This window comes from Myiozetetes cayanensis, unplaced genomic scaffold, assembly GCF_022539395.1.
Source record: "Myiozetetes cayanensis isolate MyiCay16 unplaced genomic scaffold, myiCay2020 scf5-8, whole genome shotgun sequence".
Classification (NCBI taxonomy): domain Eukaryota; kingdom Metazoa; phylum Chordata; class Aves; order Passeriformes; family Tyrannidae; genus Myiozetetes; species Myiozetetes cayanensis.
This window is the reverse complement of record NW_026087742.1, coordinates 113,659,608-113,675,290: the sequence shown is the minus strand read 5'-3', so window position 1 is coordinate 113,675,290 and position 15,683 is coordinate 113,659,608. Positions and strand designations below refer to the sequence as shown.

At 44.9% G+C, this 15,683-nt stretch overlaps 1 protein-coding gene across 1 annotated transcript in view; it reads left to right on the top strand.

Annotated features, from left to right (window-relative positions):
* Positions 1 to 15,127, top strand: part of PCP4 (Purkinje cell protein 4) — a 51,942-nt gene extending 36,815 nt beyond the window's left edge. The window contains exon 3 of the mRNA XM_050332901.1: positions 12,694 to 15,127. Coding sequence (XP_050188858.1) covers positions 12,694 to 12,821 — 128 coding nt within the window. The 3' untranslated portion in view covers positions 12,822 to 15,127. The remainder of the gene's footprint in view (positions 1 to 12,693) is intronic.
* The last annotated feature ends 556 nt before the right edge of the window (positions 15,128 to 15,683 follow it).

Genomic DNA, 15,683 nt, shown 5'->3' with positions numbered 1-15,683 from the left:
GGGTGAAAAGGGAGAACAGTCCTTTCTGGAGAAGGAATAATGCCCCCAGAATGGTTGGTTACAGCTCTGAGGACTGGAAAGCAGCTTGGGTGGTGGGCCAGTGTGGTCCCACAGCCACCACTTCACTGACAGCTCAGAAATGTGCTGAACTTCGAGCACGTTCACCCTTCCTTTGTGTCCTCACTGTACTTGTGTGGGTTTGTTAAGTGCACCATCTGTCAGGATAATGAGACCATTTTCACTTCCCTGCTCCATAACCTCCTGATGTCGATAAAGAGCTTGGAATATGGACCAGCTTTCTCCTTTCACAGGGGACTTTATTGGAAAAACATGCTTGCTTTTACCCACATTAAAAAAAAAAAAAATAAGAAGGTGTGTGGGTGTGATTAATCAATACACAGGCTATAAAAAGGTGGGTACTCCTTCTCCTTGCTACACACCTGAGAATAAACCCACTGCAAGCCAGGCTTAATGAACTACACTTTAGTCAGGTGCTTGTCAGATGCTTGTCAGAACATGTAACTGCTCTCTTAGGGGAGAACAGCCCCTCCACCCTTCATCTGAAATAGCAGCAAGTTCAAAAGGATGTCGCTGAGTCAGTGCCTGGGACCTAGAAGGTTTGGAAGTTTGGTTTTTTATGAGATGGGGAAAAAAACAAAACAACGGGGATTTGAAGTACTGTGTAGTGCCTTTGGTGCCTGACCTTGCTCATTAATCTCTGCTCCTTTGAAAAAGCTTGGAAAATTACATTACCCTATACCATCAGTCCTCACTCAATAAATACAGACACTAAAGTCAGGGACGAGAAATCCCACAGAGCTCTGGTATTGACTTGTTACAATTCCAGGCTTCCAATACAGTAACTGCCTATAAGTAATGAACAAGCTGCTGGGAAGGACACCTTGCCCTTCTGGATTCATTCCCCCCTCTTTTATGGAATCTATTCATGGCCATTTTTCACTCCCTTATGCTAAACTGTGAATTGTCCTGTGTGCCAATAAGGTCTTTTCTATTACTCTGTGAGATGAAAATTAGAGGAAGAGCAGAGCTGTGCTCGAGTTCTGTCTCAGAGCCAACAGTCGTTGTTCACCCCAGCATCAGTTCCTCCAGCAGGAGAGGGGAAAGAAAAATAAAGATGGCAAGGATGTGGGATGGAATTGTGTCTCTCCCATTATGGAATGATGGAGGAGTGACTTGGGTGCTTTGGCATTTTAAGAACGTGTGGGTTTACCTGTCCTGTAGAATCAGAGCTGTCTGTTGAGGGCACATCAGCTCAGATTCCAGTGCAGAAGCCTCGTGTCCTCCTTACCCAGGGGTGCTGCACCGGCCAGGAATACCTTCCAAAGGATTCCTGTCTCCTACAGGTGTACATCCAGCACATCTGCCTCACCTTTTCTCTTTCCTTTTTCCTTCATTCTCAGCCCTGCAGCTCCACACTGGCTGCCTTGAGCACCTCCAGCTCTTCAGGATGGCAGCAGCCATCCCCTGGCTCGTTGTGAGCTCAGTAGCAGAGCTGAGGTTTGGTGTTTGCAGCAGCTTGTGAATTCAATTACAGTTCTCACAGAAACTGTCATTTGGCTGCTTGTTCGTGTGAAGCATTTGATACAGGCTTGTCGTGGTGTTAACTCTAATCCCTTATTAGAGATAGAGAAGGAGTCTTATTGATGTACATTTAGAGGCATTCAGGCACACACACATAGACAAAAGTTCACTGTCTTTGGAAGGAGTTGAAAGGAGAGCAAGAGGTGCTGATATGGGGGGGGGCCTGTTCAACTGTATATCCATAAAAAAGAGAAATCTATGCAGACTGTTCCATCAGCTCCTGAGGGAACATGAGAGGGTCCAGATCAGCTTCCCTGCCCATCTCAGCAGAGGGAACAAATGTTCATTTTGACCCTCTACTGAAGGTGAGCCATTCCCTCCCGAGGGACGGGAGCATGCAGATGGAGCACTGTGAGAAGGTATGCCTGCCTTTAGCTTGTTTTATTCTCTTCCTTCCTGAACAAAAATAAGACTTCTGAGCTGCTACAGTTTCAAGTGTAGTACCTTTCATAAGGGCTAAATAATTTATTAGATGAGAAGGAATTTCACATGAAACAGCAGATAAGTGTGTTCATCCGAAATTCCCCAGCGTGTTGCTCGGGCACCACTCAGGCTCATGAGATGTTATTTATTTGGTCAAGGATCAATATCTCCATCTGAACTAGTCCTCCTGAGAACTAGCCAATACAGGAGGGGGATTGAAGGGTGAGATCCACGCTGTCCTAAAAAGTCTGCCTAAAATAGGTCGGAAGAATTGCACCCTCTCAAGTGTCCGCTTTTGGATTCTTTCTCAAGCTTGCTGCTGCTGAGCTCCGGTGTTTCCAAACCTGCAAGTTTGGGAGTTTTGTTTTGCAGTTGGACTTCACCATCTTAAGGATCTTTTTCCAACCTAAATGATTCTACATTAGATTAAGCAATTTTTTTTCTTAGGAATCGGCCAGAGATTTTTATCTGGAATCTGGTTTTTGAAATATTCAGCCTAATGAGCTTCTGCACAACATGTAATGTGGTTTTCCAAGTGGCTGTTGCACAAGCCTGGAATATACTAACAACAGCCTCCAGCATATAATTCCTTCTCATCCTGTTTCAGAGCCCTATTGCCACAGGATCTTAATTTATCTCCCCTGAACTGCTGTTTCAGTGCTCTCCTGCTTTTCTCCTGAGAAGCCCCTCCCCTCTTCCTAAGAAAGTTAAGCAAACCAGCCTGCAGGGGAAATAAACACAGAATGTGGCTTTTTTTTTTTTTTTTGCGTTCAGCGGAGACAGGGTAAACTCAAATTAATGATTCTGTTTGGGTAACAGCCCAAGCGAAAGGGAAACAGTGGAAATTTCCGTGATCCCTCCTGCCACAGCATCCCTTTGCTCTGCGGTGGAAAGCTACAGCTGGGGGTGACTGCTTTCAGGAGGCAGGAGATGTCAAAATTCTGTCCCTTTGGTGGGGAAAATTTCACACTACACAGCATTCATTAAGACTTCTGGGCAGACCCCCTGGATCCAGCTCTGGTTGAACTCGTGGATGCTGGAGCAGAAGTTGCAAAGCCCAGTGAGGCAGGAGCAGGTGAGACCTTCTGGCAGGCCAAGTTTCATGGTAAATCCGTGTCTATCAGAGCATCCTGGGCTTTGCTCAGACTGTGACTGGGCTACCTTGGTTCTGCTGCAGAAGTCTAGGGTTTATATCCATCACTGGTGGATTGGTTTGGTTTTACAGAGAGGTAACAAGATTTCCTTTGCCAAGTGAACTCCTAAAAGAGTCTCTCAGAGCCCAGTTGTTCAGCTCAGCCTGTGTTGTGCCCTGTGACAATTCTGCTCTGTCCCTAAAGGATTACACATAGTTCCTTGGGCATTTTTAATCCTACAAGCCCCACTTATATCTCTGATAATTGCCCAGCTGCCTCCACAAGCATCCCGAAGCTGGCAGGTAGTGCAGGACGTTAAAAACACGTGGTAAATACTGGTATTAAAGCAGTGGATTTTTCATGGTGGGATTGTGCCAAATTAATTAGCCCATTACCAGCTTGGAGCAGTGCCCACGTTTGTGCAAATAAAAACTGTGGTCTTTGGCCATTATTTAAGTTGTTTGCTTCTTGCATTTTATCTGTGCAGTAAAGTGAATGCTTCTTGCTGATCATCTTATTTACAAGGCATAGAAGATACTGCAAGAGAATCATAAAATCATAGAATCATAGAATGGTTTGGGTTGGAAGAGACTTTAAAGATGATCCAGTTCCAACCCCCTGCCATGGGCTGGGACACCTTCCACTATCCCAGGTAGCTCCAAGCCCCGTCCAACCTAGGCTTGGACACTTCCAGGGACGGGGAATCCACAGCTTCTCTGGGCAACCTGTTACAGTTTCTCACCACCCTCACAGGGAAGAATTTCTCTGTAATAACTCCTTTGCTTAGGGATGTGGTATTGAATGGCAAAGCTCAGTTCCTGTATCTCACACTGTCCACCTCCAAATGGATAATTAAAATATTTGTAATTAAAACCCGGTGATGGATTTCACGAGAGGAGGGTGTTTTCTCACTGTGACTTTCCAAGTGCTCATGTAACAGTTTTTATTAAAGTTACTGTGGAAACCTAAAATAGCCTCTCATTAGTTGCTAACAGAGATCTGTTGGTGTACAGTGACTCCTGGAACTGCCCTTATTTTCCACTTTGAAGATGAGCAGAGCAAAATCTCACTCTTCACTGCTTTCATTTTGTGAGTGTAGAGAAACATCTTCTGACTCCATATTATGGTGCTTTTCACAGAACTACAGAATGGCCTGGGTTGGAAGGGACATTAAAGCTCATCTCAATCCAACCCCCTGCCTTGGGCAGGGACACCTTCCACTAGCCCAGGTTGCTCAGAGCTCCATCCAGCCTGGCCTTGGACACTTCCAGGGATGGAGCAGCCACAGCTTCTCTGGGCAACCTGTGCCAGGGCCTCACCAGCCTCACAGGGAAGAGACTTTTTCCTAATATCTAACCTAAACCTACTTTCTTTCAGTTGGAAGCCATTCCCCCTTGTGCTGTCACTACAAGCTCTTGCTAAACATCCTTCTGATTGACTCCTCTCCTTTTTGTGACTGACAGGTTTTCCTCTGCAACCTGTGCCTCCTTCCCCAGCTCGTGTCACTTCGGGCTTTGAGCCCCCTTTCCTGCCACTTCTTGTGTGGCATATTTTGATCGCTGCCATTTCTCTGAGCTGATTCCCTGCCTGCTCTTACGAGCTGCAGGGGGGTGGTTGGGGTGAGGGGGCATTCCTGGAAAGCAAAGCTGTTATGCAAGACAAAGATGCTGGAAGACGAACACCTCTCTTCCTCCTTTCCCTGTCGGTCATCCCGCAATTAATAGCGAGCGCCAACTCATTTTGCATCAGTTCTCTTGCAGTCTAGAGCCACAACAGTGTTTTGAAGTGCTGGAAGGCAACATCTCCCTTAGAATAAAAAGACTCCCATGCTCAGGGAAGCCGTGGACGGTGCCTGAGCCGTGCCGTGGCCTCGCAGGATGTGCCGGGGCAGGGGTAGCCTTGAGGAAGTCCTCCTGTTTTTATTTCAAGCGTTCCTTGCTGAAGACACTTTTTTGCAAAGGTCACAGCACTGAGGGGTGGTGGAGGGGAAAGAATTTATTGTTGTGCATTTGTAACCACATTAGGGCTCCCAGCTACGGCTCCGAGCGCCCGAGTGCTTCCATAATAGGGAAATAAGTGATCATATATTAATCAAGCAGCTGACGAGCGAGTCAAGAGGGTTGGTTGCTTCATGCACTGCTGAAATGCAGCTCCCTCCACAGCAAAGCTCTTTAAAGGCACAGTGTTTACGGGCAAGTGAGGAAACTGGAAATTGTGGAGGAAATTAAAACCACATCATCGTAATCGCCGTTTAAAACTCGGCCGGCGCGTTGGGGGTCACGTGCGGGGTGCAGGATGAGGCTCCCACAACTTCGGGCTGGATTTGGGAGGAGGATCTTGGCATTCTGTGCTGGAGGAGAGGAGTCAGGGCTAAGGTGGTGGGGCAGAGGGACCTGACTTGGTCCTCAGCTCCGCTTCCTTTTAGATCCCAGAGGCTTCAGTGGAATTTACCAACCAGTCTAACACTGAGAGATGAGATTATACAGCTGAGATGGCCATTTTATCATTTATATTTATTATTTATTCCCAGTTAAACTTCCTCAAAGTTTGATCTCCGTGTGAGGATGTGAATTGTGGCCTCTCTAGTTTCATTCCCAGAACACCTGGTAGATCCCCATGAACCAATACATACCCATGCAAGCTCAGTTATGCATTTGCAAGCCATTTTAAAAGGCTGTCAGTGGCACATTAATTATTTTGAAGGTGAGGAATGATTGCTTCAATAGTATTAGCATTCAAAGGAAAACAATATTTGTCTCTGTATTAATTGTTGAGCAAAATCAATTCATCTGTAGCTGGCTACAAATTAGTTGAAAATGCGATTTTTGTAAACTGAATTTTATTGCCGTTCCTTTCTGTTCCATTATGTCACCCCCCATGTACATAATTCTGTGCTACTTCGTTTATCTTATGTCAGAAATAATATTGCTGCTCTTGAACATTATTACAACTAGGAAAACAAAAAAGAATTAATCAGACACTTCAACGCCTCATGCTGAAGTAACATTTTTTTTAAAATCATGAAGGAAAGACCGGTATTTTTTACTGCAAAACTAATTTTTCAAATTCCAGATAACAACCCTGTATTCTGAAAGTAAAGGTCAGCTCGAAAAATAAAGAATTCTGGTTGCCTAATAAGGTCGATCTTCTTTATACCAAATTGTAATTTACAGTTGAATCAGAAGACATTAATTATTTCTGCCTTGCTTTGAGTGATGTTATGGGGCCAGTTGGTGTAGTTGGGAGGAAAAATAGCTGTTACATTTAATCTGATAATTAATTATAACCTTTATTTCCCTTCACACAAAGCTTTTGAAGTCACAGGAGACTGCTGAGCTCCAGGGGTTGTTCTTCAGCTTCAGAGATGGTTCCCACGTGGACATTACACTTCCCCAGCAGCCACCACCTTCAAATAACTGATCATGGGAAACAAAAACCCATCTGTAAATCCAGAACTCCCCACCATCAAGTGCCAGCCTCCTGAGACTCCAACAGAACAGGCAGCCTTTCACTTTGGAAGGTGGCTCCTGAATGTCTTGAGTTCACTGTGGGGTGAAGAAAGATGAAAAACTGTAGTGCTGTAGTCACAGAGTCACAGAATATTCTGAGGTGGAAAGGACCCACGAGGATCATCCCGGTCACAAAAGGAGTATCTCAACCCTGCAGCACTTTTTGTGAGCAGGAAGGAAAATTGTTGTTATTCCTAAGCTAATTAGAGAAAAAATTCTGTCCTTAATAATGAAGTAGCTGAACATTTGTGGACAAAAAAGGCTGATGGCATCCTGGCCTGTGTCAAAAGCATTGTTGGCAGCAGGACCAGGGCAGTGATTGTCCCTCTGGGCACTGGGGAGGCTCCTTGAGTGCTGTGTCCAATTCTGGGCCCTCCTGGAAGAGAGACATTGAGGGGCTGGAGTGTATCCAGGGAAGGGAACGGAGCTGGGGAAGGGGCTGGAGCAGCAGGAGCAGCTGAGGGAGCTGGGAGGGCTCATCCTGGAGAAAAGGAGGCTCAGGGGGGACCTTCTCGTTCTCAGAGACTGGAGATTTTTATTGGCTGTCTCCTTTCTTCAGCCACAAGCTCTATTATGGTGTTATTTTACGTCATCTCGCAGATGGAAAGGGTTGGATTGATCCTGGGCTGTGTCATAAGCAGTGTGGGCAGCAGGGCAAGGGAGAGGATCCTGCTCCTCTGCCCCCTCAGGTGAGACCCCCCTGCAGAGCTGCTCCAGCCCTGGGAACAGCACAGGGAGCACAGGGAGCTGCTGGAGAGAGCCCAGAGGAGGCACCAAGAGGATCCCAGGGCTGGAGCAGCTCTGCTGGGAGGAAAGGCTGGCACAGCTGGGATTGTTCAGCTGGACAAGAGAAGCTTTGGGGGGACCTGAGTGTGGCCTTGCAGGGCCTGAAGGAGCTCCAAGAAAGATGGAGAGAGACTATTTCCAGGGGCATGGAGGGACAGGAGAAGGGGGAATGGCTTCAAACTGACAGAGATTATAGTAAGGTTAGACAATAGGAATAAATTCTTGGCTGTGAGAGTGATGAGGGCCTGGCCCAGGTTGCCCAGAGAAGCTGTGGCTGCCCCTGGATCCCTGGAAGTGTCCAAGACCAGGTTAGATGGAGCTCTGAGTAACCTGGACTAGTGGAAGGTGTCCCTGCCCATGGCAGGGGGATTGGAACTGGATCATCTTTAGGGTCCTTTCCAACACAGGCCATTCTGTGATTCTGTAACTCCCCTAGAAGATGAGCCCCTCTCTTTTACTCCCTCATCCTCAGTTAAATGCACAGGGGGAAGAGCGGCCACGTGAACTCTTGGCTTTTCAAACTGCTGCTTTCAAGGAGTTAAGCGTGGCCTCCACACATCCAAGCACCCATATGTTTTCTCCAGCTGGCTGGTTGCTCTGTGGAGTCTGGTCGGGCAAAATGACTCTTCCCATCACATAAAGATGAAGGTAACGCTCCACACGAGCGTCGACATCCGTGAGATTTCTGCCTGTTTTGGTCCTCTTTAATTAGGGGCTGTTCTGCCTCATTGGACGGGCTGGTGTAATAGCTCGGGATCAGAGCAGCATAAAGATTGTCACAGCTTGAGGAATCTTTGGAGCAGTGGGAGGTAATGATCCTGCCTGAGGCAAAATACCGCTCCTGGCATGTTATGGGGCGCTGTGATTCTGTCCCACACTTCATTTAATCTTTTTTTTTTTTTTTTTTTTTCTCCAAACGCTGCAGTTTAGCCCCTGAAAAATGCAGTGGTTTTATGAGTATATTCCATCTTCACAGTGATCCTGTGATTCCTGTTGGGTGTGAGCAGGGCTGGAGGGTGGCACTTAACACACGAAATGCCAGTTGAGAGGTTCCAGCCCACGCAGTTTGGTTTTCCAGGACGTGACAAACAATCTCTCTTTTATCTTCTTAGGATAAAATTCTTTATCCTGAGAGTCTCTTCACCTGGAGGATGGAGAAATTCTTAGGATAAAGTTGGAGTCCCCTTTTCTGCCTAGTCCACCCCACCAGCTTTTGCCCTTCCACGAACAGTTTTGGGAATGTCTGGTCTGTTCAGCCCGAGTTCAGCAGTCACAAGACAGACTTTTTGCTTTAGACTTTTGCCCCATGTGGAATAAGCAGTGTTTTCTTCTCCCTGTGTTGTCACAATTCATTTTACTTTCTAGTTGAAAAGTAAATGAAAGAAAGAGCTGAAGGCACATTTGTGAATAATTACACTTGCACCACATTTCTGCAGAGTTTGATGGGTAGATTTATGTGCAAGATTTTATTGTTTTCTTTCAGCTTCATTATCCATCCAGTGTTTGCAATGGATTATGAGGTGCTGTTGTAGATTACAGAGACAGAATTCTAATGTTTCATCTGGAAATGGAACACATAGATCTTTTTTTTCTGTTGCAATGATGTGAAATGATGGTAGACTTGGAAAACAGCTAATTAGGGGTTTTTTTTTCAGGCTTTCCTGCTGGGATGACTGTGGGTGTAGTGAAGTAAAACCTTCACCCTGCAAGTTGTCTCTGATTTCAGTCCTGCAGCACCAGGCTGGGGGGTCCCTTGTCATGGTGGGACTCATCAATCAAGCAGTTGATGTCGTGCTCTGAGGGGTTTTGTTCCACCACTGATCAGTTTTACCTAAATTGACACACGGACAGGGTCAGTCCCTATTAAACACGTGATTTTGGAAAACTCACTGGATACCAGACTTTTGTGATGGCCAAGCCATGACTGTTCTGTTCCCCATCCCTGTTGGCAGTGATCAGAACCCAGGGGGGGCACAGAATGACTCCCCAGGTTTGTCGTGGCATGTTCAGAAGAGTGGGAGTCTAAGAGAGGGAATTTGGACTGAGCCTGAAGAAATCTTTCAGGGAAAACCTTGGAATAGCTGAAGGTGGTGGGAAAGGTTAGAGGGGTTCATTTGTTATGGTGCTGATGAAACCAGATCCCCTCAGAAAGCGGGAAGTGCAGACCAGTGTTTATCAACCCTCTTTTAGTTCTAAACCCCACAAGCCACGAGTAGATCGTGAGTTTCAGTCTGCTGACAACACTCTGACAGTGGCTAACCATAATTAACCAGTAAACCCCAGTGTAATTAGCAGGGTATGATATATTTTAATTCACTAGGCTGCTTTTAGTAAAGCAGCTCAAGGTAAAAGCTGAGATCTTTTTCCTTTAGACAAAGCCCAAGTTGGCACATCACTGAATTTTCTCTTCAGACTGACAATTCATCTGTTAAAGTATCTGTGCTGTGGCAGCCATCAGTAGGAAATGTTTTGGGGAGAACTCCAAGAACATCCACTCCCAAAATTTAGGAAATACTCCATCCAGCTGTTTTCGGTTTAACACAGGACTTGAAACTCTTTAAGCAAATTTATCTCTGTAACTATATATATATACTCATATATTTTCTCTATATATTCAAATGTGGATGTACTGTTTATACATATATATTATACATTTATACATGTTTATAAAAAGAGAAAGATGGGCATGGGGAGAAAGAAAATACAGGTGTGTCATCATACATTATATACAGATGATATACCTGTCATTTTATAATGTACATTAGGCATATATGTGTAATCATTGTTTATATATTGCCATGCCATCTGCTAGTGATGAATTTTCTCTTACTCATATAAATGTCTTGGCCCTTTTGAACGCTCCTAATTTCTTAATCACAAGTCTAAGTCACGGCTGAAAACTTCTCATCCTACCATAGTGCTGGGAAAAAGAGAAATCCACAAGGAGCTCATAAGGAATTTTGGCTTTGATTTCAACAAAAGTGGGTCAAAAAAAAAAAAAAAAAAAAAAGGAAGTCGGGTCTTAAGATGTTGTAAATTGTTATTGTTATCTGCAGGTGCTGTAAATGATTGTAGTACAACTGATTTTTAAGGCAGTGATGGTGATTCACATCAAGCAAAGATTTAACTGGCCTGGAAATTTTAGAGAAAAAAAAATCCTAAATGCTGGATTTCCTTAAGTCTCTGAGATCTTAACATGAGATTGCTGAGTCACTGTTGAGAGTTAACACAGTGCTGAGACTTGGCTGCAGTGGGGAGTGAGTTGTACAAGCCAGATTTCATCAAGAGGTACCAAACCAATTGTGTCTGCTCGTCCACCCATCTGGTTTTCCCTATTGACATTTCCAAAGGACGGGAATTTATATGCTGAGAGGCTGAAATCGGTGCATAAACTCTGCTTTTATTTTCTACTGTTCAGTTGCTTTTAACCCATAAATACCAAACCAAAATCAGTTCAGATTTCTCCTGGGCTGTGTCACTTCTGACCTTCACATCCCCTTCCCTATGAAAAAAAACCCCAATAATTGTATTTCTGTACTTAAGATGTTTGTATTGCTTGAATAGTTGCACAAATCATGCAGATTCTTGCATTAAATGGATGTGGAAGTGTGATGTAATGTTAGTGGGATTGATTTTCCTCCATACAAATCTTTGTTTTGATAATTTAGCTTTTTATTTTACTGTATAACCAAAGTTTTGGTGAGCTCTCAAGCTATTCTTCTCATCCAGACTTTTTCTTCTTACATTTTCATCTTTCTTCTTAATTGTTCAAAAAAGTAAAATAAAAATTTAAAAAAAAAAAAAAAAGTAAAATAAAATAATAAGTGAATATTTCTCTCATGGTAACACAGATGTGTTTGTTTGGTTGTTGCAGTTAAAATAAAATCAGGCTGGAATTTTGGAAAAACCTTCCCTTTGAATATTTGCTCAGCTTAGGGCGGTCATAGAAAATAGACACAAAAACTGAGTTCTGAGGAAGAACAAGAAGTAAAGTCACAAAATACTGCAAGACTTCATGCTACAATCATGGATTGGTGTCCCAGGTTTTTAGTGTGAAGGAGAGAGACAATGGGAATGAGTTTCTTTTCGTTTTAACAGTACATTGAAAGCGTTTCCTTTCGTTGGCGTTACCAATACCTGGGGATGAGCATCCCCAAAGGTATCAATGTCCAGGATAAAAAGCCAAGTGGTTCAAAAGGGACCATTTCCCCCGGTTGCTCCAAGCAGAGCTGCCTGCAGACTCCTGGAGTGACGTTCACTGCAGGATTGGGATACAGCACTTACATAAGTGAGTTGAACAAACGAGTTTATAGGGAAGAGAAACTCGGCGGCGTGACGGGGTTAGTGGAGCGAACACGTGCTCTCACTTCCTTAGTCCAGGCAGTTTTTAGGGTTATCTTCCCAAGGAGGGCAGGGATTTTGCCAGGGCTGCACTTTTAACATGGAGGTGGGCGAAGCAAAATTTAGCAAAGTCGGCTGGGTTGTCCACGTGGAGGCCGAATGCAGCTGAAGGGGAGGCTGAGGACTGGGAATAAAGGAAGGCAAAGAGCCAAGGACTGAGGATGAAAGGCAACAACAGAGCCTGGAGAGAAGTGAGGGAAGCAGCACAGTGGTGGAGAGATTGGACATAAATGATTCAAAGGGGAAGAGCAGTAAGTGTTGAAAGGGATGAGGCAGGAAACAAGTGAAAAGGATGGAAATTAGCCTTAGGAGATATTATCTCTTCCTCTGATGTGGGAGGTGGGGTAGGAACACGGTCTTAATCCCTACACTAAAATGTTTTAAGTTGCCTTTGTTTTAGACTAAACACAGGATCAAAGAGTCATTTAGGTTAAAAAGACCTTTAAGTTGTACCTTCTCTCTTCCCCTCACTTTTAGCTCCCCAGGCAGGGGTGGGACTTGCTGGTGTGACTCTTGGGAATGGTCCTGTGCAGGGCCAAGGGTTGGACTCGTTGATTTTGTGATTCTGTGCTCAGACAGAGGTGATGCTGGGTGAGTGCTGAGCACCATTTGGATGCCCACTCCTGAGTGCCCAGCCACCTCCAGGCTGTCACGTTGGCAGGGGTAGGGGGGATTTGATCAGCTGTGTCTGACAAAACTGGTTCCACTTTTTAACCTGAACATGCTCCTCATCGTCACGGCCGTGCCTGTGAAGGAGAAAAGGGGCAGAGTTTTTCACCCGTGATCGTCACTGTTGGAAAAAAAAACTGTTGACGTTTTCTTCTGTTTTCCTTGAGCAGATGGGCAAAAGAAGGTCCAAGAGGAGTTTGACATAGACATGGATGCTCCAGAGACAGAGCGGGCGGCCGTGGCGATACAGTCCCAGTTCAGAAAATTCCAGAAGAAAAAAGCGGGGTCCCAGTCCTAGTAGCTACCTCACAGCGTGGAAACAAAGCAACCCCGAAATGATTTATCGAAGAAAAACCCAGAAATAACACAAAGATGCATGTACAGAAACGATCAGTATTTAAAACCCCATCGGCAGATAACAACCCCGTGAGCTTGTCGTGTGACTTCATCCCCAGGTGTTTTCACGCCCGTTTTACCCTCTGTAACTTCACCATTTTCCTTGATGTTGTAATAAAGAAAAGTTAGGGTGAAGTAATGAAAGCGTCTGCCTTCATCTGTCTTTTCATATTAATGCAGCAAGTGCAGCGTTACAAATGAGCCCAGCCCAGATGCCTCTCCCCCCTCCCCACTTGGAGCTCGGAGACAACGAGAGAGCACCGTATGTTGCAGGGTTTGTGCTGAGGGATGAGAGCGCTGCTTCCCTCATTTGGAGAGCTCCAGCTGCCAGCCAAATGTGACAATAAAAAAATTACTTTCTCCTGATGAGCTGGAAGTTAAAAAAAAAAAAAAAAAAAGTTGCAGGCAGAAGCGGGGCGTGAGGGGAGGAGCTGGAGGAAGCAGCGAGCACTTTATGGTTGTCTTGCAGTTGTGTCAATAAAAGGGGGTTTTAAGTGGGGAGATTGTCCCCTGTCCTTCCTCTTTGCATGATGACATTCAGAGTTACCCAGCTTGGGCCACGTTGACTGTTATGGAAAAAATAAAAAATTAATAAACCGGACACAAAATTAACTTTGGAAGTTTGGGGTTTGATTTTTATTCGTGAAAATAGAAACTGACTCTCTAAGCTGTGGTTCTGATGCAGCTTTTCAGCCTTGAAATAATCAGGAACTGTTTCTATGCCATCTCTCTCTTTTCGTATTATTTTCAGGACTTGGGGAGTAAATTATAACAAACTGCCTGTCTCCATTTAGTCTATTATGTATCAATTGTGAACCCCCTGATTTATCACTGTGTTAGCCCAGCTCTTGATTAACAAAAAACAGCCACAACAATGTGTCTTAAATTGAAAAGTATTTCTGTTTTCTCCCTGTTGTAAAACAGCAACAGACCAGTTTCAGATCAAGTAAGGACCTTGTTTGCCTTCAGACCCGATCAGGAACTGGCTGCCCATATGGAAGGTTCAGAGAAGATTTAATCAAGTACCTTGTACTCAGAGAAAAGGAGCTATTTAGATTAAAGTGGGACATGAACTACACAGAGATGGTTTAAAAAAAAAAAAAAAATTAAAAATCTCATCCTCTTCTTGGCTTCATCAGCAGATTTAGGGATTCCAGCAGATATCTTTGTCCCTAGGGAAATGAGAAGCGTTTTTTGAAGGATGTTTGCAGTGGTTCCAGGGAGGCAGAGTGAGCCTCACCTCCAGGCTGGCAGAGGCAGGAGTGCTGGGTGGTGACAGCCTTGCCAGCCTCTCAGGGAACAGCCTGGAGCTGGGACTCCTTCAGGTGTCACTCCCAGCTTTGCCCAGAGGGATTCTTTTCCTCCTCTCCCATCTCCTACCGGAGGATTCTGATCACCAGGGACAAACCCATCGTTATCCCCCTCATGTAAACAGAGAGCTACAGCCAAGGGGTAGGAATAGAGGGATCTCATGCCAGTGGCATTGGCTTCCCATGGGAATGCTGGAGGGGTGCAGAGGAAAGGCCCTCAGCCTTGTGCAGGTGAAGTCACTTTTGGTGCTAGGCAAGAGTTTAGTGAGGAGCCCAAAGCTGGTGGTGGGTGCCAAGAGCTCTGGCACTTTGCTGGCCACGAGGAGCCCCCAGGGGTGCTGAGCAGAGGAAGCCTCGTGGATCCTGTGGGTGATGCAGAAGGCACATGCAGAGATGGCATGTGAGGTGCTTAATAAGCACAGCCCAAGCCTGGGTGGGAATGGAAGGGGCTTTTAAGAACTTAGTTTGGGCTCTGTGTGTGTCAGGTCCTGGCCCCACACAACCTACCAGCTCACCCCCTGCAAAATCAGAGCTCTCCAAGCTGCAGCTCGGTGTTTTCATTCTAGCAGCATATTTTTCTTAGCAGCACTGTTTCTCTGCCCTCTAAAAAACTTCCCAAATAAACCTCCAGCAACGCCGCTGCTGTGCTCAAAGTGTGGTTTGTGGAGGCCCCAGTTTCCCCCTCTTGTCTTTCACAGCGACTGCTCACCATATAATAACTGCCTTAGCATAATCATTTAAAGATTGTAATGGGTTTGGATTGTGTTGGTGCCATTTTGTTTAGATGAACATATATTTGTGGTAAAAAAACTGCATTTGTGTTCTGCATTATGTCATTTGAAACAGCATGAGCTCTGTAATGGCTACTTAATTGAATAAAAACTATGGGTAAGCACTAGGCTTTTATATTTGATCTGACATTCCTTGGACTTAAATTTCCTACACAACAGGAATAATCATATGGTTGGGACACAAAGAAAATGATTACATTATTGAAGCACAGCAACAGGGGCTGTTAGTAAATGAATTATGGCTCTTTCAGCAGCGGGGCTGTCCTTCAATGGGAAGTTCAGAGTGCATCTTACAGAGACAGCCTTAATGCACAGAGACACATAATCAGGAAATAGTGAACTGGCATGGAATTTGGACTAATTGTGGTTGCCACTGTCAGATAATTTCCTTTTTATGTAAATGTTTTTGCATCACAGATTCAGTTCATAATTCCCAGGAGAGCTTTCTCGCTCCTGAGTCTCGCTTTTCGCTCATCCTTTGTCCATATCCAATGTAGAAATTGTTATTTCCTTTCTCATAACTAAGTTCCACTTTTCAAAGACCTGTCTGGGTTTTGCTGAGGTAAGAAAAGGAGTTTGATTCAACCAAGAGGGGTAAAGGAGGACACTTAAACATTCCAGGGTCTTTTAACTACCAGGCACTCACTGAGCTCTGCAATTCAC